General features: G+C 44.8%; 1 protein-coding gene across 4 annotated transcripts in view; it reads right to left on the bottom strand.

The window, feature by feature from the left end:
* Window positions 1–308: 308 nt before the first annotated feature.
* Window positions 309–25,767, bottom strand: part of Urb2 (URB2 ribosome biogenesis homolog) — a 25,593-nt gene continuing 134 nt past the window's right edge. The window contains exons 1-10 of one of the 4 annotated variants that reach the window (XM_039097655.2): window positions 25,617–25,758; window positions 23,493–23,631; window positions 21,940–22,116; window positions 16,295–19,625; window positions 13,383–13,543; window positions 10,904–11,014; window positions 9,317–9,559; window positions 6,647–6,734; window positions 3,519–3,658; window positions 309–1,737 (exon numbers count right to left, since the gene is read on the bottom strand). In XM_039097655.2, coding sequence (XP_038953583.1) covers window positions 1,540–1,737; window positions 3,519–3,658; window positions 6,647–6,734; window positions 9,317–9,559; window positions 10,904–11,014; window positions 13,383–13,543; window positions 16,295–19,625; window positions 21,940–22,116; window positions 23,493–23,618 — 4,575 coding nt within the window. In that variant the 5' untranslated portion in view covers window positions 23,619–23,631; window positions 25,617–25,758 and the 3' untranslated portion in view covers window positions 309–1,539. 4 annotated transcript variants of the gene reach the window in all.

Below are 25,767 nucleotides of genomic sequence, written 5' to 3'. Positions count from 1 at the left end.
GCAACATGTAAAAAAAGTCTGTTAAACCGATATTGCTTTCAAGTCAGGGTAACTGGCAGTACTTATTATCCAAATACTTAGAGACTGAAGCGGAAGATCAAGCTAAGGTCAGCCTAAGCTATAGAATAGTATCCTGTCTCAAAATACAAGACATAGTATTCTAAACTAAACACACAGCTCATGAGAACTTGTCTTAGAAAATAATCTAGCCACAGGCAATATTTATAAAAGAATATGTAAGATTCCTACATCTGACGATGGTAGACTTATTAGATGAAGCAGTTATGTCTACTAAGCAGAATACTATGTAACATTAAAAAAATACCAAATATTTTTATTGACTCTTAAGTTAATGACAACTATTACAATAAAAAAATTAAGTAACCTTAAAACACATTTTTGATCAATTTACTGTATACACACACATATATATATACATATGTATTTATATATACATAACAAAGACTCTAAAACAAGACATTTCCAAGTGATAATAAAGGCTTGATAATTGAGACCATTACAATATTATTGTTTAGGTAGTAAGAACATTTAACATTATTTTTAACTGAGTAGGAAAATATTTGTAATCAATTTCTCAAACTGAGGCGGGAACTAGCAGGAGTCCTGTCTCGTGTGCTAGAGTACCTCCTACCAGACAGTTACACACCACCCTATGCAGGGCCATGGCTCTTCCCCAGCACCACCAGAATTCTCAAAGGGAAGGCACAGGGTGGCAGCTGGAAAGTGTCTCTCTGCAGCCTGATTTAATTTAAAGAGAAGAGTTATTCAAACAGGATTTAATTATTGACCCATGTATCAGAAGCAAAACACCAGTTCTACAGTTTCCAGCCAGGAGAGAAAAAAAGGAAAGGACCACACAAGGTACAGTCATAATGGTCAGCAATTTCTCCATTAAATTAACCTCAGAACCTATATCCAAGTTTGTTTCTTTCTTTCTTTTGGTTTTTGATATAGGGTTTCTTTGTGTGGCTGTCCTAGACTTTGCTGGCCTCAAACTCACAGAGATCCACCTCCTTCTGCCTCCTGAATGCTGAGATTAAAGGTGTATACCACCAGCCCCAGTCCCGATTTCCAGGACTCTTATACCACACTTAGTTTTAAAAGGTGTACTGAGCAGCAGCAGTGTGAGATTAGTGTGTGTGTGTGTGTGTGTGGGGGGGGGGGGCTGTGTTCAATCTTTATCCTGCTGGGGACAGGATATCAAAAAAACATTTAGCATTTTAAAAAAAGCTATAAAAATATGAAATCTCCAAAGTGGGCAAGGTGGTTTGTGCATTTAGACTCAGCATACAGAAAGCACAGGTATCTTTGTGAGTTCAAGGCCACGCTGGTGTTCTACATAGTGAGCTCTAGGCCATTCAAGGATGTACAGTGAGAGAGTGTGTGAGTGCGAGTGTGTGTCTGTGTGTGTCCTATGGTTGTTGACAATATGCATGAGAACTTCAGAAGCCTGACATCCTCCAGGGCTCTGAACCATGAATATTCTGCAAGGTGCCCCAGGTGCTTCTGTGCTGTGGCCTAGGCCGTATATCTCTTCTCTCCCTCATGCTTGGCCTTGTGGTACTTGAGGTAGTCACTGTGCAGGTCCTTAAAGACATCTCGGGCTCCAGACTGTAGTGAAGCCCGTAGAAACTGGATATCCCGCTCCATGCAGAGATCCAAGATGAGATAAATTCCTTCCTGAAGTAGGTTCTTCACAGGTGGGTACAAGGTTACCTGGGAAGGAAGAAGGGCTCTCAGCAAAAACTAGGCAACATCCTGAAAACCCTGAAGATCAGACAGCAGCATCAAACTGGTAGAGCCACAGCCCCCTGGCCTTGAGACTTTCTACACTTAGGATCAATGGTCGATGAGTGAAACACATCCCAGTAGCTTCAAAACTCACTGGATGAGATGAACACCCACCCTCATTCCAAGCTAGAGATAAGGCATCAGGACTCTCACCACATAAAGCAGACAAAACAAGCAGGCCTGTGGGTTACAGCATCTCCTGACCAACAGGGTCTTCCCAACATCTGTCTGTCCCGTGCAGGTCCTCCCACCACACCCAATCTACAGAAGCACAGGGGAATCGCAGAAATCGCTCTGGCTATCTTTGCTCTTGAGCACTTAACCTAAACATGCGGCTGGGAGAACTCATGGCTCTCAGGAGCGGTCTCTAAGGCATGGAGTGCTTTCTTCATTACCAAACCTAAGAGCAAACGAAAGATAAGACCTAGACTACTGCCAATGGTCTTCAATAATTCACAAGGCCTTTCTACTTTCGAGATTAAAACAAAACAAAACAAAAAGGAAGAAATGGACAAGTGTAAATTAGAGATGAATAGTGAAGCCAGGAAGCCAGAGGTCTCCTAAAGAAAATCTTAGAATAACATGACTTAAGGGTTCTATTATCACTTCACTTTTTGGCCCTCAGCAAAGTTCAATTACTATTTCTCTATTTATTCTCCAGTTAAAAGGTACAAGCTTTTCTGTCATAAAAAGCTTCTATTTTAATGACTCCCATGCTTGGGAAATATCAAGCTTCAATGAAATTTGCTAAATACTCATAGGGAAATCAAGTTACAAGTCCTCATGCCATTCTAGGACCACTAGAAATACCTTCTTGTGCACTTTCTTAGCTTTGCTGCTGCCCTATCCACCCCTGCCAAAGTTGCTAGGATGACTAGAAGCTTAACACTGATGTCAGCAAGGGTATGGGTGGGAAAGTTACTTCAAACAGGGAAGGAAGTAATCTAGAAAGGCTGTTCAACCAAACCTCCCTGGAGAATGCTGACTTCTGTAGGCAGACGCTCCATTACCGAGAGACTCCAGTACCAAGCCAACCCACCAGACAGGAGGCATGGAGTGTGTTTATACAAATTAAGCAAATGAAGATACATGCACCTCTATTCACCCAGCTCTCTTGACACACTGGCACTCACTAATCAAAGTAAAGTTCCGATGCCGTGTGTAGTCCTGAGCTCTCTGACCATGGGCACCAGCAGTTTATGACAACAGTGCACTGAAAAAGGCAAACAAGTAACTCTCTAAATGATGAATTCATCCTCAAACACTAAGCCCAAAAGTCAGACTAATGTGGACAAAATTATTGGTAACAAATTTCTCAGTGTCTACCCCCATGGTCTGCTCTGAGTGTGTGGGAGTAGTAGAGCCACCCTTCTTTTCTATAATCTTATGGTCTGGATCCATAAGCGCTCTTGGCTCTTTGGCCCCGGGTGACATTTCACTTGCCTATCAGATAGATAACCAGGAAGAAAGAAAACAGGTCCAAGTCTGTACTGGAACCAGAGATCTGGGAGTCCTAAGCAACTTCAGTGAGGGGCTTCAATGACCCTTACACATTCCTAAGTCTATAGGACTGCTGATTACCATAACCTCACCACCACCACACACACACCAAGTACGAAAGGGCCTATAACTGCTATTTTGGGTAAAAAGTCATGCCAAGACCATGAATGAAAACCTCTGATGATTGTGTTCAGTTTGGGTCTTACCTTCTGTACCTCTGTCACATACTGGGCCACCAGGAATGGGGAGAACGTGGTGAACTCCTCAGCTCGAGTAGCAATGTGGCTATACATCCTCTCCACCAGGCGTGCGCATTCAAGGACCACTGGCAGGTCATCCATGCTCCCTACAGACGGCAAATGATCAGCGTTGGAATGGCAAGAGCATCTCTCCTGGCCCCACCGTTTCACTACAAACAGAAATCACCGTAACCGTTTACTCTCTCCAGACTCTGCCTGCAGACTCTGCCTGGCCTACTCTGCAGGTTACTGCAGGTAAGAGTAAAGTAAAGGCGTGTCTGGACACAACAGTGAAAACACAGTATCCAGGCCTGTATGTTTCTAGGGGTCTGTGATGACTAATTTTCACTGTCAACCTACTGCATTTTAACAGCCCTAGCAGACCTATCTCTGGGAGAGTGTGTGAGACTTGGTCACCCGGGAGGACTAAGTGAGCCCTGAACGCGGACCTGAGCATCGCCCATGGTCTGGAGTCCTAGGTTGAAAATAAGGAAAGGAGAGGCAAAGCCAAGTGAGCACCAGCAGCCCCCTCTCTCTGCTTCCTGACTACAGACACGTGACCAAACGCCCCATACTTCTGTCCCCACGATGGACCGTATCTCCTCAAACTGTGAGACAAAAGAAAACCCTCCTGTCTGAAGCTGCTTTGACAGTATTTTAGCAAAGCCAGGAGAAAAACAACTAATAACTAGAGAATCAATACTTTGCAGGGTAAGAATCCATGATTGCTATCATTATTTTAAAGGAAATAGAGTATGATCCATAAGACAGATCAAATGAAAATTATTATCAAGCAAAATGGTTTATTAAGAGGATTTAAGAGTTCCGAATTACGTTGTTGCCTCTGTTAGTTTTAGAAACTGTGTAAGGTTTTCCTTTCATCAGCAAATGGAGAGATGATGCAATAGCGTCAGCCGACAACCTCACCTCGCCTATGACTCTTCCCAGCGTCACTTCTTACTCCCAGTCCGTCCTCACTACTCAGTGTAAGGCCATCCAGTCCCTGGCTCTCCCTGCCTGCACAGCCTGGGTAGGAGCTCTGGCCTGGGCCGCATCACCTCCCAGGCTTTGCTGAGCACAGTGATGGCTACAACTTTACTTATAAATCCAGAAAATGCAAACAAACCCAGGAATAAAAAAGACAGACTATTATTGCTCAGAGTCGGGCTAATATAAAAGGCACAGAACAAGTTGTAATGATCTGTCAGTCAGACAAAGTTCATCATGCATACACTAAATCCCAATAAAATTTATTTCTAGTTTGTTTTTAGAATAAACATGCAGACATTTTTTATAAATACAGTTTAAGCTGGGCATGGTGGACATGCCTTTAATCCCAGTACTTGGAAGAGAAGAGCAGTAGGATCTCTGAGTTTTGAGGCCAACCTGGTCTATAAATGAAGCAAGTTCTGGGACATCCAGGGATATTACAGAGAAACCCTATCAATAAATAAATGGATGAATAAATGCTGCTTTCTAGATCAATGTAACTTCTATGAAACCACAGTAACATCTGGGAGGTTTTCACATGTGTACTCAGCCTCATGCTCCGTGGCCTCAACCTTCCATTGCTCTCTTCTCAGCTTATGTACTGACTATTGGCACTGACTATTACGGCTACCGACTTCAGGCATAAAAGTCAGGGGACACTAGAACCCAACGAGGAGAACACAGTCAAAGTCTTATGGATCAAGATGCAAATGGAGAGAGAACAGTCTTGGAATGAGAGAGGACTGAGCCAGGCCAACATGTTCAGAACATGTGATAAGGGACAAGCTTGAGGTAGCATTGGCCACACTGCACTTCTCCAGTCCACAGCAAGACCTGGGTTTGGCTGCCTGCCTCCCTGGGTAGCCCAGAGAAGTCACTACAAAACAGTATCTTGGGATATTAAAGGACCTTAACTAAAATCATAGACAGTCATCATGCAAACTAGTGATGGCTAACAAAGAGAACGAACTTATTACCAGCCCGAAATATCAGTAATTTTTAATATTAGGTCAGCGCATGCACTGTGCCATGCACAGGAGGTGGTGACTACTAGCTATGTCACCAGTTGTCCACAGTTGGTCAGAGCAAAGGGATAACTACAGATCTGTCAATAGTGCCATCCTCTCCCCTCCTCTCCCTCCTCTTCTTTCCAGAAAAAGAAGTTTCAGAGACACCAGATGCATCCAGTTTGGGATATAGTAAAATGTGATGATCTGAAATACTTAAAGAGCAAGGAGGACAACTGTTAGCTTGAGGCTAGCCTGGTCTACATAGAGAGTTCTGGGCCAGCCAGGGCTACATGTGAGACCCTATCTCAAACCAGCAGAAATTTTATTGAGAGATGCCCTGGTTGGATTGTATCTCGTTCTGCTCTTGTTTTTGTGAGCTTGACATTAGCTGGAGTTATTACAGCTGGGAAACAGAGCCTCAGCTGAAAAATGCCTCCATCATATTGCCTGAGGGCAAATCTAGGCATGGTTCATTCTCTTTATTAATGATTCTTGTAAGAGGGGACATGCCACAGGGGGGCAGTGCCACCCTTGGGCAGGTGGTCCTGAGTTATATAAAAAAGCAGGCTGAGCAAACCAGGGAAAGCAAGCCAGCAAGCAGCATTCCCCATGGCCTTTAGTTCCAGCCCATGAGTTCCTGCCCTGGCTATCGGTGACTGAGGGTGGCCTGAGAGCTAGAAGCTGAAACAAACCCTTCCTCCCACCAAGCTGCCTTGGTCATGATGTTTTATCACAGCCACAGAAATCCCAACTAGGACAAGAGGCTGAAGAGGGATCTCAGTGTTACTGTCCAGATGTCCGACTTCCATTCCTAGCACCTGCATCAGGTGGTTTAAACCATGGAGAACTTTAGCTTTAGTTCTAGGACATCAAACACCATCTTCTGGTCTCCACCAGCATTAACACTGTACATACAATTCACACAAACACACATGTATGTAATTAAAATAAGTATTTTTTAAAAATAACTCTTTAATTTTTTTCTTGAATATCACTTGATAATCCGAACACTTCTCACATCACCTAAATTTGGTGGTTTTATTTTCAACACTATTTATGACCAGAAACACTGCATGATAAACACATCTGAATTACCTTGGTCTTTCTGCCGTCCTTCATGCAGCACTGAAAGCAACAGTCTATTAAAGGAGTTCAAGAAAGACGGAATGGCCTTCAGCATCACCTGTGGTAATAAAAGCACACAAGTGGGTCAGTCACGTCCTGTCTGCTTACCTGGCAGGACATACAGAAGCAGCACAAAGTCACTGAGCACCGCACTCATAGCTGGCTCCTTAATTTTTGTTTAAACATTTTAGAAAGTAGGGGTTCCACATTGCACACCTTTCAGAATTTGCAGGCACGCTGATTTAGTATTTGCTAAGTCTCTGTTTTCTCTACACTGTTCTTAATATACCCTAAAAACACACAGAATTGACATTTTTTAAAAAAATAAAAGAGTACACAAATTCACTTACAATGGGAATCAAACCATCTTGATTAACAGGGATGAAACAGCCTGCCTAGGACTTTCCCTTGAAAGGGAAACTAGGTGACTCTTAAGGGTTTTAAGCCTGCTCCTGAAGCTGGAGAGATAACTGAGTGGTCAAGGACAGGTCCTCTTGCCAAGGACGTGGGTTTGGTTCCCAGAGCCCACACAGTAACTCACAACCATCTGTACTCCAGTCCCAGTGGATCACATGTCCTCTTTAACATCCATGAGCACTATATGCATAAGCTGCACACACATACATGCAGAACACTCCTACACAAGAAAATCTTTTTAAAAGTCTATTTCTAACTTCCTAAGATGTCTAAAACCCTCCTCCTTCAAGTGCTTCTGCAGTCCCTGCTCACTCTCATATTCACAAAAATCTCTTTCTTCCTTTGAAATAGACATTCACTATGCATCACCGGCTGGCCTGACACTAATATGTGGGAAGCCAAGCTGGTTTCAAACTCCTGCCTTTGCCAAGTGCTGAGAACACAGACATTCACCACCACACCAGCCAAAGCCTTTTCTCAGTAAACTAACTTTATTTCATTTAAAAAAATATTTCAGACTAAGATGACAAAAACCTGCTTTTTAACCTACTTGTATCCATGTACACAGTCATGTATGTGACCACAGCACACATAGAAGAGTTAGAGGACAACCTCAGGTGTTGGGTCCTAGCCTGTTACCTTGTTTTTGAGACAAGACCTTTTAGTTGATCACTGCTGTGTTCTCCAGGCTAGTTGACCCTCAACCCTCCAGGGATCTGCCTGTCTCTACCTCCCATGTCACCATAAAAGCACTGGGATTACAGACACAGGCTACCATGTCTAGATTTATGTGGACTCTGGGGATCCAAATTGGGCTCCTCATGCTTACGCCTCCCCAGCCTCAAACATGCTTTCTTCATACTGCACATCAGGAACACAACCACAATGTCCAGCCAAACAGCAATAAGCTTATGTAAATTTAGTTAGAATTAAACCTGCAATTTCTAGTCATACTGACTACATTTCAACTGGCCACCACGTGTGAGGCCAGTGAGTACCACATGCAGGCACCACTGAGTATTTACCGGACTGCCCAGCTCATAGTAGAACAAAGAGTAAAGCACCAGACAGGAGCAGTTAGTGCTGACGGATGTGCGCTGCAGTTAACTGTACAGCACACAAGTCATGTCAAAGGCAGTGACATAGGAGGCAGGGCCAAAGGCTGACAGCTGGGAAAGTCTCTGGAATAGAATATTTCTCTTAAAAACCAGCATTGTTGGGAAGATGAGATCACTCAGTGGGTAAAGGTGTTTGCATGCATGCCCGGTGGCCTGATTTCAATTGCTAGATGTGCTGTCTAGTTTAATATCATCCTGACACAAGCTAATGTCATCAGAGAGGAGGGAGCCCCAGTTAAGGAAATGCCTCCACAAGATCCAGCTGCAACAAACTTCCTTAATTAGTGTCCTGGCTTCTGTAAGAGAGCAGGCTGAACAAGCAGGGGAAGCAAACCAGTAAGCAGCACCTTTCCATGGCCTCTGCCTCCAGGTTCCTGCCCCAGCTCCTGTCTCCAGGTTCCTGCTCTGCTTGAGTTCCTGTCCTGGCTTCCTTCAGTGATGGACTGTGATGTGGGATAAATCCTCTTCTCCCCTACCTGCTCTTTGATCGTGTTATTTTATAGCAGTAGAAATCCTAATTTGGACAGTGGGCCTCATACAAAAGGAGCAGAGAACTGATTCCACAATGTGTCTTTGACCTTCAAACACACCTCATAGTATGTGTGCACACTGTCTATTCTTAGACTATCTAAATACTTAGAAATATCTCAACATGTCAGGCACATACACAGTATTTATGACTTCCTGTCACATATGGTCACAGGTATATAAACAGTAGCAGAGTAAACTCAAGACCTTCATTCACTCTCCCACTTGAATTATAAACCCATCATATCTAAGCAAGGTCATGACTGGTCTAAATACCACCAGCAAACAGAGAAATGTGCCTCCTTTGTATAATATGACCCCACTCAGAGGGTCAGACATGGTAAAGAACAACTCAGTGGCCTGCAGAGAAGTTTATAGAAATCACTTGAAGTAAAATCTGCAACAGTGAAGCTTTCCTTTCTTTAGTTTTGTCTGTTTGCTTCTGTTTTGGGTGGTAGTAAAGACAGCTCAGGGACCTACCATGCATGCATGCAGGCTGTGCTGAGCAGCCCCAGCAGCTCCTCTAGCAGCTGGCATCCCCAGCTCATGGAAGAGCAGCTACACTTCTGCCTCTCACCTTAGAGTGGCACTGCAAGATGGAGAAGAGCACATTGTGCGTCTTCAGGAAGACACTGCCAAACTCCCGTGGCTTCAGGTGCTCAAGAGGGACTGTGAGCAAGATGTTAAAGGCCAGGTTGACATGGTGAGGGTTGCTGATGCTCTCCTCCCCTTTCCGAAGCAGAACAGCCAACACTTCAAGAATAGGCTCAACCACTACTAGGGCCACAGGCTGCTCCTGGCAGGCCTCTCGGTGTTGCAGCTACAAAGCAAAACAGACAAAGAGAAGAAAGTGAAGGTGATCTCCAAAGAAAGAAAATCATTAAAGCTGTAGGTGACAAAGGTGGTCTGTGTTCTACAAGGAAGTGGTGTGGTCAGTCAGCAAACCAAGTCTCCAAGGTAACCTTCTATAGACCTGGCAGCCTCAGTCCTCACTGTGTTTGTTGTCTATCTACCATAGACATTTCTTAAACAGACACATCCAACTTCTTACAAGGAAGCTGCTGTGAGACACATATAACTGTGTTTTCCCAAAACAAAATCAGTTCCAAACGCCTGTGATTGCAGTAACGGTCTAGTTAACATCTTCAGTTTGTGTCCTAGAGAACAGAGAGCACCCCTATGGTTCCCAGTTTGACAGTGAGTATAGGAGGAGGCTTTTAGGTCCTGAATCTTACAAGTCCCACCATTCTGCAAGGAGCATGGCTCTGAAGCCAGTCTGCCACACACATCAGAGGCATCAAGTGGGTTCTAACCTAGTTCATCTCAATGTAGTCAATATGCATACAGTCACCATTATGGCCGCCCATCAGTATGTTCTATACCCTACTCAGTAACTTGCTTCTCCATCGTCTGCTCAACAAAAACACATTAGGGCAACAGCAGGCTTTAGCACAGGCGTTGTGTTACAAACTCTTAGGGAAAAGACAGAAGAAGCAAATTAGAAAAAGGAAGGACCATGCAGTCTAGTTCTCAGGCCTTTTAGCTCTGAAACCATGCTAATCCAGAACAGTTCTCTAGATAGCAAGGCTGCAGGCTGGATGGTGATGAGGGCAGGCAAGCTCTGCCCTCTCCTAGCTGCAGTAAGAATCTTGGGAGTCAGGATCAATGGAGTGTGCAAACATTAAGACTAACCTCCATGAAACAGGTTCTTGTAGTGAAAAATGAAACCAAGTTATTGCCAGATGAAACTTCAACACTTTGTTAAGAAGCAACCGTGACCTGTCACAATGTTACTACTCAAGCTAAATAAGAGTATCCCCCTTACTGTGTCACATGTCGTACACACCTGACCGTCCTAACCCTAACTGACCAGAGAACTTCGTGGGGATCGGCCCCATGGGTCTCCTCCACCTGAGTCTATGGCGCACAGTAGCCTCACTGTGTCCTAGCCACCAGTCTCACCCCTCCCTGACTGAGTTCTCAGTGCCCGTCCCTCTCACTGTCTAACAGTGTACATAGACAGAAAGCACAAATGGGTTACCTGTTCATGGCCACCTTCAAGAAAGATCCCCAGAACCAGAGATGACAGAGCCCAAGCCACTAGCTGTCTTACAGAAGAGGAAATGACAGACAAGCTGGAGGGTCATCTCAAGCAGCCACTCACCATCAGAGCCGTCACTATCTGGGGGCAAGAACGCCATAGCAAACTCGCCTTTTCTCCACTGAGTGGACATTTGAGCAGCAGGTTGAGTAGTCTAATGGCACACAAAACAACCTGAAACAAAAAGGCAAAGTTTAGCACTGAAATAGCCAATCCCCTGAGAGAATGCCATAGGAGAGGAGAGCCTTTTACTGGTACTGACATGTTATTGGGCTCAGGAACAAGGACAAAAACTGGTCAGGGTTGAGTTTTAAGAGCAAGGACCATCTTTTACATTTGTGCAGATAGGAAGCAATAATGAGGAGTTTGACTCAAGCAAAATAGGGTCTTTGGGAAGCACCTCACTAAACTAGTCACAAATCAAAATTGGTCCAGGACACCAAGTTCAGTGAGGCACAAAGATTGGCCTAATCATAGACTCCATTTTGCCAAGATGCTAATCATAGAGACACTATTACTTCTCTGATCAAGAACTACACAAGAACTGGGCAATGGAGGTGCACATCTCTAATCCCAGCGCTCAGGAGGCATCTCTGATTTCAAGGCCAGCCTGGTCTACAGAGCGAGTTCTAGGACATCCAAGAATGTGTTATACAAAGAAACTCTGTCTCAGAGAAAAAAAATACACAGGGGAGCTGGAGCGATGCCTTAGTGGTTAAGAGGGAGAGTCTTCCGGAGGACCTGGGCTAGATTTCCCACGTGTACACTGTGGCTTACAATCATCTCACTCCAGTCCCAGGGTATTTATCTGATGGCCTCTGCCTCTGCAGACACAAGGCATGCAGAAGGTGTACACATACACACGCAGGCAAAACACCCACACCACTAAAGGAAAATTTAAAAGATTAAAAACAAAACTATGCAAGGCAAGGTTTAAAGGAAACACAGGGTGAGATGCTGTGTGGTAGGCGTGTCCTCTAAGCCAGAGGACAGGCAGGCAGGTTCTTTTACTACAGGTTCCACAAGGAATGGCCTGGCCTTGTGTCCTGCTTCTCAGTGTTACAACAGCCTCTTTCTCTCCTAAGACTATGAAGTCACACAACCCAGCTGGATCCAGATTTCTGCCCTGTGCACTCTTCCCTTGCCTTCTCTTGATTGCACAAACCTGCAAATCTGACTGTTGCCAATTTCCTGCATATCTAGATGATATATCTACCCATTGTAGTTTGGTGCCTTTGTGTCCTTTTTCATAATTGTACCCCTTTGCCCCAGCAGACATACACTGCTATCCTATGCACACCCGCTGTCCCTTCAAATTCTTCATTCTTCAATGCTCACTTCAAGTTTCCTTTGACTATGAAGCCTTCTCTATTTAACTGGCGTAATAAACTCTTGGGTGTTATTTTCTCCACCAAATCATTTGCTGATGAAAGCCCAGAGACCTAGAGTCCTTTTCAAAGCTGGATCCCAATTGTGCCACAAAGAAATACAATGTAAGTTCCAGAGACAGGCAAGTGTGGCAGGCAACTGGTGGGGATGGCGAGGTCCTCAGGCCTTCATGCTCATGGGTAAGGGTCTGAACTATGCCCCTTGCCAGAACTCAGTTACCCACTAACTGTCCTCTAATCCAGATCAAAAACCCAGATGTTGATGTTGTCAATGACCAGGAATCAAGAAGCCACTAATGAGGCTAGACATTAACAGTATATATCTGTATTAATAGTACTTGATAGGTTGAGGCAGGAGATTATAAATTCAGGACTGGGCTGCAATAGCAAGCTCAGGAAAAGAAGAGGAGGAGAAGCAGCAACCGCCTAGACCAGTCTATGGAGACTTTTTCCCTCAAGTGTCACTGGGAGTATCTGACCAGAAATCATCCTCGATCGTCCTCACTTCTGAGTTGTGAAAGGCGTTCTACATGGACACTGACTGGGCTTATAAACTGAGAGCTCAAGAGCTTTTTTTCTTTTTTGTAGGTGTTGGGATTTGAACCCAGGGCCTCATGAATGCAATACAGACATTCTACCAACTAAGCAATATACACAGAGCGTGTGCGCACGTGCACACACACACCCAAGTGATTCTGGTCTATAGCTGTCTGACCATATCAAGTTCTTTTCAAAAAAGCAAATGAGGGCAACTCTTTGAGAAACTCACAACCATGTTCTCAAATATGTCTTATTTTCTCACAAGCATCTCTCTTAATCTTCATTCTTAACTCTTTTAATAATGTTCCCAAAAGACTGTGGTAGATGGAATGAACTTGTAGACATTTTTATATGGTCTTTATATATATTTCGCATCTCATGTAATGAGAGCACACATCTGTAATTCTGAAGAAACTCTCCTGTGAGGAGTAAGACCTCTTTGGTGGCAACTAGATAGTCCACAACTAGGCTCCCTCCCACAGCTCCTGCTCTGCCTCCGCTCTGTCCGGCAAATTTGTTTAGTTTTTGAAGTGACACAAACTTTCAAACAATTCTTCCTTTCTCCAGGAATGACTACCACTCCAGGCCTGTAACAAAAGAAAGAAGATAGCCACCTGTAGATCCGACCTCCATGCCTGAGTGACATCCAGCCCCTGAAGAATAGACTGCAGTACCATCCCAAAGTGCTCTGTTGTCTCAGCCTTAAACATTTGGGTGAGCAGGGCTCCCAGATGAGGCTCAGTATCCTGAGTGACTGGAGCAGGTATGCATGGACCTGCAGGAAAAGAAGCCAACACTGTTATGATCTGAGTGAAGTGACAGTGATCTGTGAAGCTGCCACATGATGACAACATGCAGCATTACTAACACGAGTTAACAGGCCAACGAGTCAACAGTACAAAAGATACAGTAGTGGTGAAAGTCAGAGCAGATGCTCATGTGCCCTTCTTTTTTTTTTTTTTTTTTTTTTTTGGTTCTTTTTTTCGGAGCTGGGGACCGAACCCAGGGCCTTGTGCTTCCTAGGTAAGCGCTCTACCACTGAGCTAAATCCCCAGCCCCTCATGTGCCCTTCTTTTACCCAGAGCTGTACCTATGCACAGTGCGTGCACACAGAAAATGCCAGTGAGCATTGCTCTTTATCTATCTTTCTTATACAATCATTAATGGTGCAGAAGTGGGATATTTTTAAATACCCAGATGTGGGGAGACAAAACAACCCTAGACTTTCTTAAAGGCCCCGATGAAAGGACAAAGTGAACTTAAGTTCTGTATCCTTGTCCAGGAGTGGACTTGACAAGGCCAGTATAGAGCTGGAGTCAATGCCTCCAGAGTCAAAGCTACAGCTTCTGGGAACCCAACTCTCCCCCCTGGACTGCTGTTATCAGTCCTAAATAAGGCAACTAAGGTAGCTGAGGCTCTGCCCCAGTGGTCTGAGGTACCACAGGCCCAAGAACATAAAAGTAAGGTTAGAACGGCCTCATATCACTAGAGGTACGGAAAGGGGATGCACTAATTCTGCTAAACAAATTGACAGCAACCACAACTTCAGATGCCGGCTGCCAACCTGAGACACTCACCTGGAATGCTGTCACAAGCTTTAATAAAAATTCAATGTTAGTTCCAGTATAAGGGAAAGACCATTCCCTGAGTTATTAACTGGAAAAAGATCATCAGAGCCAGGGTTTTTTCAGTTCATCCACTCTTGAGTCTTAGACAAAAAGGCCATTGACAGGAAGACAACAGCAACACTATTCAATCCATACACCCGGATCTGGTAGCAGCCCAGGCAGGCCAGGTGGCTTCACTCCTAAAAGTCCGACCCTAAGAAGTAGCTCCTCTATGAAAATCAACCGAGCACACACGCTACTCTGCATGCACTCTTGCCCCCCAACCCTCAAAGACAACGGAATTCCTACTCTAGCTCCTCAGCAACCCCCAAAACTAAAAAGAAAGCCTCTGTTGTTTGTGATAGATACAAACTACTGACTAGAAACAAGACATCAGGCTTGATCATCTCTGTCTGCTTTAGGGAGTAACTATTTTACACACACACACACACACACACACACACACACACACACACACACACACAACACACACACACACACACACACACACACACACACACTATAAGATTTTATCTTCTTTTTGTTTGGATTTTGAGAAGAAGTCTTATGTATTCTTGGCCTGGAAACTGCTCTGCAGACTAGCTTCAAACTTACAGAGTTCCACCTACCTCTGCAGTCCTGGAATTCAGGGCATGTGCCACCATGTCCTGCCACAAAGAACTCTTTTCTACTGTGTTTGGTTAACATTAATATTTTTAGATGTTTCTAAATCATCTTTATAACTATTTGAATGGCTACATAAGATCCTTCAGGTGTCAGTTTTGTGCAGGAAGACATCAGCTCTCACTAGTCCATGTCTAAGGTCTTAGCTGACCTCAAAGGATGATACCTCATTAACATAGATGACACCAGGTCAGTCTATTTAACTACACACACACACATACATTATTGATCAGGCAGAATTGGGGTACTGAGAAAAGCAGTTTCCATAATTTTCAAAGTTAATCTATACCACTATAAACCTGAAATAGGAGTTTTCCCTAGGTGAGATGACCGAGATGTATGAGTCATCTGTGGCCAGGGAAAATTAAAACCCAAAAGATAAGAACTCAAAACTATAAATGGGGATTGACAAGATGGCTCAATGGTTAAGGTCATATATGTTCAGACAGAAGACCCAAATTAAGTTTCCAGCATCCATGACGCTGTAGAGTTACAAATGTGTAACTCTAGCTGCAAAGAATCAGCAACCATCCTCTGGACTCTACAGGTACCTGCACTCACATGTGCACACACACACACACAGACCCACACATATACACATGATTTAAAAACAAATCTGGGTACGGAATTGGAGATGAGCCAGGTCCACATAATGAGGTCCATGCCAGCTATGACAAAGTAAGTTCCTGCTTCACAAACAAAGCAAGAATGTGCAGAAAATAATCCCTAATATATGAGAGACAGAGACACCTAGAATAGGGAAGGGAAAACTGGGAAGTGACTGATTACATGTGCCAATATAGAAAGAGGAAATGCATGCCTTGGGGGGTATCACCCTGTTCAAGGCGGGAGGCCGAACCAGTTGTGGTACACACATAGCGGTAGGATATGCTGAAGAGACAGAGGCATGTGAGTGAGTCCCTAAGACATGAAGCACGGTAACGTGGTAACTTGGCCATGGAGTCCATTGACTTCAGCGTCTGCAACACAGGATCAGCTCATAAAGAAACATCTTCCCAGGGCTAAGGAGATGTCTCGGAGGTTAAAGCCAGGGGCTGTAAATCCGGAGAACCAGGTCTGACTCCCAGCGCCCACGTGGTAGCTCACAACCATCAGTAACTTCAGTCCAGGGCATCGGACACCGTCCTCTAGCTTGAGGGCACCAGTCACACAGACACACGTGCATGCAAAATATCCATACACATTAATTTAAAGCACCAAAAAACACACCTTACCTGTAAGAACTTTCTGCACAGAATAAAATATGGAAGCAAAAACAGAGCTCTCCTTGGAATGGAACTCTGGGGCCAAAAGGAACAAGGTTAGAAATCGCAACGCCGCCTGGAAAGACTGAGTATTCCCCGACAGGGCTGGCAACTCCTCCAGCAACTGAGTGTAGACATCCTGGTAAAGTGTCACATGAGAAAGCAGTGCTCTGTCGGTATCCACCACTTGAGCAATTTTGGGCTGTCCTTCCCTGAGGTGCTGGCTCAGGTCTACTTCTAAAAGTGTAGGGACAGCTGAGAGGAGAACTGAAGGCAGGCGGCGGCGGCAGCCTGTAGTCCCAGGCACTAAGCAGAGCTGCAGCATGGCCCCCATCTGCATCATGGCCTGCTGCAGCAGCTCAGGGAGTGCTGCTGGGGCCTCCAATAGCTGCCTCCGCTCCTTAACACAAGGCCCCAAACTTTGACACAATTTGGTTAGAGCCACCAGAAGCAGTTGCCTGCTCCGAAGGTTCTGGATATTCAATTCTTTGCTGGAAGCTCCCTTACTGTACTTGGAGAGAAAGGCAGTGATTTTCCCAAAATTGAGCACCAAGCTCAGCTTTGCTTGGATAAGCATTTGCATGAGCTGTTCCAAGAACACCCCTGACACTTGAAGAAGCTGCAGCCAAGCAGGGTCATCCTCCCTAACTTGAAACTCTGCACTGGCTTGCAACAGTGAAGTCAGCACCACCTCAAAGATGTCACTAACGTACATGACCCTGAATACGGAGCGGGCGTTCCTTCCTCTCTGCAGGCCACTGAGGAGCTGGTAGCACTTCACCAAGAACTGGAGGGCTAGGGGGCAAGAGCAATGCCCTAATGTGGAGACGGCCATGGAGAACAGCAGGAAAAACAAATGCACGTGGTAAGATGGCCAGAGGCTGTCCAGGTGGAGGGCAGAGATGACATCGAAGAGCTCCAGGAGGTCTTTCAGTTGATCTTCATGCAGCTTGATTGGAAAACCACTCTTGACCATGGATAGAAAATTCTGGGCAATTTCTCCTCTTGGTTCTACACCTTCAGATCCAACTTTGGCCAATCTGGTTTCCCAGTGAGCCACAAGTGTGTGGTAGTCCTTTCCAAAAAGCCAGGGGAGCTGCTGACTAAGACTCAGATCATTATGCGCACCAGAGCACAGAATGTTAGAACATTTTGCAATGATGCAAGTCAGGAAGGCAGAATAGAGGGACTGCATCTCTGGAAAGAGAGGGCTGTGAAGGAGGGCTGTGGATATTTTCTCAAGTGTGACATATGACTCACCAGGTGCCAAGCTTCCCTGGGCTTTACTTGTTGGTAAAGTTCTTAACAAGACAGTGGCCACATATCTCACATCATTCAAACAAAGATATGGTATTAAAACTGTAAGGTTTGATACAATCAAGTGCCAGTGTGCTACAGGATACAAGGACTCATTCATCGTCGACACCTGCCTATCCCAGGCAGTTACTGTCTTCTGACTTAAACAGTCTCTGCTAGAATCAAGAATGTGGGCAGTGTCAAACCTCAAGGTTTGAAGGGCTTCTTTGGACTGGGAACTAGTCCGAATTAAAGTCCTTTTCACCTTCTGAAGGTACAGCTGTTCTAAGCAGTACCTACTGAGAGACCTGGACTGGGCTATACACTTTTCCACCTTCTTCCAAAGCTCTGTTTCCACACCTGGTAGCAACAAAGGGAGGTTTGAGCTGTCCAGTGCAGCCCTGGCTAGGGAGACTGCCAGAGAATAATACTGGCTGCAGTGCAAACTCAGGGTAGTGTCCACCTGAGCCCAGGTGTAAGAGAGTAAGAGTGCAGAGTCACTCACCTTCTGCTGCCACGGCTCAGGCTCTGGGCTCCAGAGGTCCAGGAGAAGGCCCAAAAGGGGCTTCACAAGCTCTCTCAGCATCCTCTCCATCATGCACTGTGTCCGTCTGATGATGGGCAGAGGCATGTTATTGTCCAGACTCTGCATGTTGAACATGATGCAGTGTAGCAGAGAGCTAAGTGACATTGCCTTAAAAGCCATATCAGTATCACTCTGCAAACAGGGCATGACTAAAGACTGGAACTTATCCAGTACAAGGGACCATGTATCCAGGATCTGACTCAGTGGCAGCTCCAAAAAACAAGCACAGAGAGCCATAGAGAGGCCTGAGGCAAGCAAAGGCTGTCGAAGTGCCTCAGCAGCTGGACGGCAGATCACCTCTAAAAGCTCCTGAAACAACTGTGGCATCTGTCGGAGCTTGGCATACGTCTGGAAGACAGTGTTAATAAGTACCTCCTGGGCTTTTTTGGCTCGAAATTCTGTTACTTCTGCATCTATCCAAGCCGAAGACAACAGGTCATCCAGGTCTGGCTCTAAAATCAAATGATTTAGAGACATCAGAATCTTGAGGCAGCGAAACCAAGCTGGCACAGATGCTTGTGAATGGTTGATCAGCAGCTCAGCCACACGGCGGTAGAAGTGGAACTGTGTCTCCCCATGCCGAATCCTGTCAGCAGCTACATTGTAGATGTTACTGGTGGCCACTAAGTTTAGTAGTTGCTCTACAGCCAGAAGCTCTGTGGTCCAATCTGAGAGGGACAGGGCTTCCATCTGTCCCTCCTGCAGGTGTGAAATTTGCAAGCAGCCAAACAACCTGGGGAGAACCTGAAAGCAGAGAAACTGGTTTTCTTCCTTAAGGTATGAGTCCAGAAAGAGTCTGTACAACAAGGATACTGAGCTGGCCACAACCAAAGCATGCAGGTCTGATTTGACATAGTCAGGCTCCACCAGTCTCGTAATCACAGTGTCCATCGGAGTGAGGAGATTCTTCAGGACTCCCATCTTTACGTTCTCTTGTTGCTGTTCCAGGAGCTCCTCTTTATAGGATGAGAGTAAATCATATCGAAAAACGCCACCTCGAAGAACAGCATCAATCTTACTCCTGATATCTCGGCTCAGTACCTGCCATAGCTGACCCTGACTAGCCTGTGTCCATGTGCCCCCCAAAAGCAAGTGTCTCAGGACTAGGCAGGGCTGGAAGAGGTGGCCAGTCATATCTCCAAAGACACGCCTAGGGTTGGCTTGTTGCTGCTGAAGTTTGAGGTAATGGTCAAGAGCCAGATGAATGACCTCAAATAGCTTGGCTGTCATGGCTCCTTCTGGTTGTCTGCAGGCTGACCAGCAGAGCTGGCTCAGCAAAGCCACAATAAGCTCTGGTTTGGCTGTGTAGATGACAGCAAGGGCAGGTGCTGAGAGGATGCCCTGGCAGCAACTCAGGATGGCGCAGATACTCCTCTGGGATCCCGAAAGTGAGAACTCTTCGATTTTCTCATTTATGATCTGAATGTTAAGAAAGAAAAGAAAGCTCATGACTACCCAAAGCCACACCTGCTCAGAAAGCAGGAAAGAATCATTCCTCTGCAACGCTTGATGAGGAATAACCAGACCTTTCTACTTCTAATGAACTTGCCATACCCATCTCCTGTCAGTATCAACCCGGAAAAGATCTAGTGCCTTTCTAAACTTGCCAACCAATTCCAAAAGGCTGGGCTTTGCAAAACTTAAGTCAGTAGTCATTTTTTGTTTCGTTTATTCTTCTCTCATACAATACTTCCCAACTACAGCCTCCTCTCCCTCCACTCTTCCCAGTTCCTAACTAGTTCCATCTCCCCTCCTGCCTAGAACCTCAGTTCCTCCCTTTCCCTTCAGATAAGAGCAGGCCTCTCAGGGATATCAACCGAACATGGCATTAATAAGATGTAATAAAGACTAGGAATAAACCCTCACATCAAGGCTGGATGAGGCAACCCAGCAGGAAGAAAGGTTTAGACCCTAAATCTTTACCCGGTGTCCTCAGGTAGCATTTGCGTCATGACCTGGTGGATGTGGATGTATATATAAGATAGTCAGATTTTCCTACTAGAAACACCAAAGCAGGGAGCGATGTAACTCCACTGGAAGAGTAATTGCCTGACATGCATGAAGCTCTATGCTCAATCCCCAGCACTATATAAACCAAGTGTGGTCATGCTTGCCTGTAATCTCAGCACTCAGCACGTATAGACAAGATGATCAGAAGTTCAAGGTCATCCCCCAATCACCTAGTTAACTGGATGCCAGTCTATGACATATGAGCCTGTCTTTTTATCATATATTACAGACACCGCTTTTAGCTTTCAAAATTCCAAATTCAGACACTCAAGCAGGCAGGTCCAAAAATGCACTGTCAGGTCAGTGACCTGCTCCCAGCCTTCCAAACACCTAAGCATCAAAACTGTCTGATGTGCTAAGCTATTAGCCCCTGCACAAAGTAATCATCTCCACTCATGTTATTTTTTTTTTCTTTTTTCTTTTTTTCGGAGCTGGGGACCAAACCCAGGGCCTTGCGCTTGCTAGGCAAGCGCTCTACCACTGAGCTAAATCCCCAACCCCACTCATGTTATTACTAGCTTATTTTTTTAAAAGTTGCAGCAAATGTGCTGAATTCTAAGATGTCAACACATCACCAGTGGCCTCCAGATATTTTACTATATAGTTCATCAGTAAAAAATCTTTTCCATACTTAGACCTGAAAGCAGAACTTGTGTTCAAACTGTATGTGTCTTTTAGTAATATTTTATAACTATAAACATACATTTATTTTAAAACTTTTTTTTTTTTTTTGGTTCTTTTTTTCGGAGCTGGGGACCGAACCCAGGGCCTTGCGCTTCCTAGGTAAGCGCTCTACCACTGAGCTAAATCCCCAGTCCTATTTTAAAACTTTTAAGTATTATTCCTTAAATACAGAGACACTCTAGACTTGCGCAAAGACCAATCAGAGCAACCCATTTTTCAAAGTGTCACAATAAAGGGCGTGGTGGTCTTAAGAATTACTGCGCCATTTCTACTTCTTTGTTCTCTGTTCTGTTCCATTCTATTCTGTGAGGCTCTGGCTGAACAGCTTGGCAAACAGGTATATCCAGGTTCAAATCCCAACACTGCCACGTACTATTCATGTGAGGGCAGTTATATCCTCATGCCCTTTGAGCCTGTCATGAATACTAACTGCTCATTGGTACTAGAGTTTAATGGTAATACCTATTATCGTGGCATCTGAAAATATTGTTTTGACAATGAAGTTCAGACTTTTCTGATTTTAGTCAAAAATCCTTGAGATAAATTCCTGCCCATTTTGATCTTTGATCTCCCTCCAGAGAATTACAAGTGTCTGTATCTGTGTGTCAGTGTAGTTAGAATATGGTAGCTACCTTTCCCACTTAAAAGTAATCAAACCAGCTCTGATGATTCACATCCATGTTCACAGCACATGGGTATACAAAGAAGGAGGAATGTGGGTGTCAGAGCAGATGGTTATAGGCCAGGCGTGGTGGCCCATGCTTACAAATACCAGGTGGCAGAGGCACGCAGATCTTTTTGAGTTCACGGCCAGCCTGGTCTATGTAGAAAGTTCCAGGACATCCAGGGTTACAAAGAGAGACCCTGTTCAAAAGAGAAGTAGTTTTTGGGGAAGTGAGGGGATACTATTACTACTTCCTTCCCTTCCCTGAAATTTCCCACACAGTCACATAAGTTTCTAAAACAAGTTTAAGCAGTAACAAGAAATTTACAAAGATGCACAGAATACAACCAACAGAAGAGACCATTCTCTATTTACCTTGACAAGGGAAATCTGAAGATTTATAGTCTTTCCATTCTTGAGGAGATTCTGTAATCTCCTGCTATGTAGAATGTTATCTACATAGACCCAGAGCCTTTCAACAATATCTTCCTGCAGTTCAAGCTTCTTCTTATAAAATGCAACCAATGACTGTCTTGCCCAATCAAGTAAAACCTGGATTTGTAGAAAACATTATGTAAGTTTTTACATGAGAGAAAGATTTTCAACATTAAAGGGACACCCAGGCATGACCAAATTCTATTGCAAGAAAAACAAAACATTTCCTGTTAAAATATGTCTGCAGTATCAGTTACCACTGAGGGTGAAACACTGCAGGAGGAGCACTGCAGTCTATAAGTTCAAGATGACTGGTAACACAGCCAGAGCCTGTTTGAAACAAATAGTCTGAACATGGTTCCACATGCTATTAGTATCAGCACTTGGAAGCTGAGGCCAAACGATCTCAACTCAATGGTAGCATGAGATGTACAGTGAAAGCATATTTTTAAATCATTTTTGTCAACATTACATAATAATATGTTTTGAAATCTTGAAAAAATCTTGAAATGTTTATTAAGGAAAAACAATAATGTTGTGGAGCACTTTTGGGGCCACTTGGCAGGAATGTGACATTGGGCCAGGACAGGGGAAGTTAGCTCAGGCAGGAATCTGATTTTGAGCTAGAACAAGAAGACCTCAAGCAAGAGTTTGACTTTGGCCTAAGACAGGGAAGTAGGCTCAGATAATCTTGGTCAATCTTATAAACCCTTAGAAACAGTGATCATGGGACTTTGCTTATTGTCTTGTTCCTTGACTATTTGTGTTTACTGTCTTGCTTGTTCCCTTAACCTGTGGAGCTTATGGAGTGGAGGTGGGGGTGGGGTAGGGAGGACAATTCAGCCTCCCAGGCCAGGAGGGAAGGGGGATTCCAGCCTCCCTGGGGCCTGGAGCACAGCTGTGGCCAGGCCACAATACCAGGAATGCTGCAGCCCCAACCCCAGAGAGTAGGCATCTAATCTTGGGGTCCTCTCCTGCCCCTTGAGGTCAGTGCAATGCCCTTGATGTCACCCTAGAGGTGACACAGTGGATCTTTTTTAGAAAATTATTACATGGGCTTGGAGAGATGGCTCAGTGCACTAAGAGCACTGACTGCTCTTCCAGAGGTCCTGAGTTCAATTCCCAGCAACCACATGGTGGCTCACAACCATCTGTATTAGGACCTGATACCCTCTTCTGGTGTGTCTGAAGACAGTGACAATGTACTCAGATACATAAAATAAGTCTTTAAAAAAAAAAAAAGAATCCCATTACAACAGCATTATAATTGGTACCTGTTTCTAGCTCTCCTTCACACATAGACTAGCACTTCCTGATGTCTCAACCTTCCACCTAGCAAACTGAAAGCTCCCACCGCTTCATCACTGATATTACACTTCCAGTGACGTTTTTTCCCCAACATGTTTTCTAATCTTTGAAATAAATGTCAATATCCAAGTTGTGCATATAATTATTTTAGCTCATAAAATGTATAAGTTTTACATTAAACTTACTTGTTCTTTATTTGGTAGAAAGCACTGATGAGAAATCCAAGCAAAGTGAGCTAATTTTAGTTTATCTTCCCAGGAAGTTGTCTTGCTTTTAAGTTTAAAGGAAATACCAGAATAAACAGCAGCCATTGTTACACGTCTTCTACAATTAAAAAGGGAAAACAGTATTATAGTAAGGCCTACCTGAACAAACATCAGAAAACGAACAGTATCTTTAAAAAACTGTTTTACGAATATGTAACCAAGGTGGTTAAAAGAGGGCATTTTGAGACTAGCATACAAACAGTTGTAAGCTGGCCACCATGTAGGTGCTAGGAACTGAGCCCAGGTCCTCTCCAAGAACAGCAGTGCTCTTAACTGTTGGGTCACCTCTTTAACCCCTCACCATATACCTTATCGAGTACGACTGGGAAGCAGAGGCCAGCCAAGGATACATGTGAGATGTTGTGTCATATACTTAGTTAATCTGAAACTGGCTTTCAGCAAAAGCAGATAGACAATAGATCATCAATACTGCTGTGATCACACATCACACTTAGAGAATACAGGAACTCAATGAGGAAAAATTAAAGTGTAGAACCACTCACAGGATGACAGTCACCACACACGATTTCAGATCAAAGAGATGCTTTAGCAATAGCTTCTAAAATGTACAGGATTAGCACTACTAAATAAGCAAAAAAGCAAGCAATACTGTGCTTGAAGAAAACATGCTTCTTGAGGTGAAAGAGAAGTCAGGTGTTGTGGCTGAGGGAACAGCTCAACAGTAAAGAACACTTGTTACTCCTGAAGAGAGCCCAAGTTCAGTTCCTAACCCCCACAACTATCGTAGGTCAATTTCCAGGGGATTCTGCATCTTCTCCCCAGGATCCTTCATGTATGTCAGGCCAAAGAAGGCAAGAAAGACAGAAAGAGAAAGAAGTCAGGCATTAAATTGATTTCAATAAAAATGCTGTTATTTCTACAATAACAGTAACTTCTCTCTCTCTCTCTCTCTCTCTCTCTCTCTCACACACACACACACACACACACACACACACATACACACGGTTACGTCAGACAAAAAAGCATATACATCTTTTAAAAACTGTGACAATACAATAAAATCCCAAGTAACAAAGTCAAGAATACATTAACAACTTCCAATCGCTATGAACTGCAGCCAAACCTTTTGAGTTTTTAAAAGTCATAAAAAGTTTTCCTTAAGGTAAAACAAATTAGCTCAAAAAAAAAAAAAAGATAAACATTCACCATACTACTGTGTCAAGGCAGGAGGCTGTGCACTTTGGAAAGTTTACTACATTCCTTCAGAACTGAGGCGCATCCCTTCCTGTCCCGGGCCCTCAAATTTCCTCGGAAGGGACTGGGGGGGAGGGGGGGGTGTCTCAACCTGTGGGTCACGCCCCCACAGGGCTGCACTCCAGATACTTTACTTACACTATGTTTCATGAGGAAGATTACAATTATAAAATTGTAACTTTAGGGCCGCGGGGAGGGGGTGGGGTGGGGTGATCACCACAACACGAACTGCACTAATGGAGCGCAGGACTAGGAAGATTGAGAACCGCTGTTCTAAGGGCTGGAAAGGACACCTCAGTGGTTAGGGTTACTTACTGCTCCCCACCCCCACCCCCGGCCCGCCCCAAGAAGCCAGGTTCGAGTCCCGTACCCTACATCCCGGCTCACAACTGCCTGCATCTCCAGTTCTAGACCTAACGCTCTCTTCTAACTCCTGAGGGTGTACAAAGGCGTGCGGAGGGGCAAGACACTCGTGCAAATAAAATGTGGACAAGGAGGTGGAGGACAAGAGGTAGAGGAGTTGGAGAAGAAAAGGGGGAGGGAGGGAATTGGAGGAGGAGGAGGAGGAGGGGGAGGGGAGGGGGAGGGGGAGGGGGAGGAGGAGGAGGTGGTGGTGGTGGTGGTGGTGGTGGTTCAGGTTCTTCTAGATTGGTACCTTCAAATCCTACTACCCGGATCGGGGCTCCCTCGGGTCCGAGCTCCATGTAGGAGATCGGGGCGCTCTCTAAAGTGGGTTTCTCTCAGAGATCAGGGTTCTCTCAAGGGGAGCTCCTTCAGATGCGGTTAAAGCCTTCAGAACCTCAAGTAGGGTTCCCTCAGGAAAAATACCTCAGTGTGGGGTTCCCTTACAGAGCGGGAAATCCCTCCCGCAGGGCTTCCTCAGTTCCCGTCTCTCCAGCCGGGTTCCCTCCAGTTGCTGTCCGGATCCGCCAAAGCGGCGTCCCAACACCAACACCAAACTCCTCAGCGGTCCGCTCAC

This window comes from Rattus norvegicus, chromosome 19, assembly GCF_036323735.1.
Source record: "Rattus norvegicus strain BN/NHsdMcwi chromosome 19, GRCr8, whole genome shotgun sequence".
Taxonomy (NCBI): Eukaryota; Metazoa; Chordata; class Mammalia; order Rodentia; family Muridae; genus Rattus; species Rattus norvegicus.
Note: the sequence above shows the minus strand (reverse complement) of the source record. Positions and strands in the feature narration are given on the sequence as shown.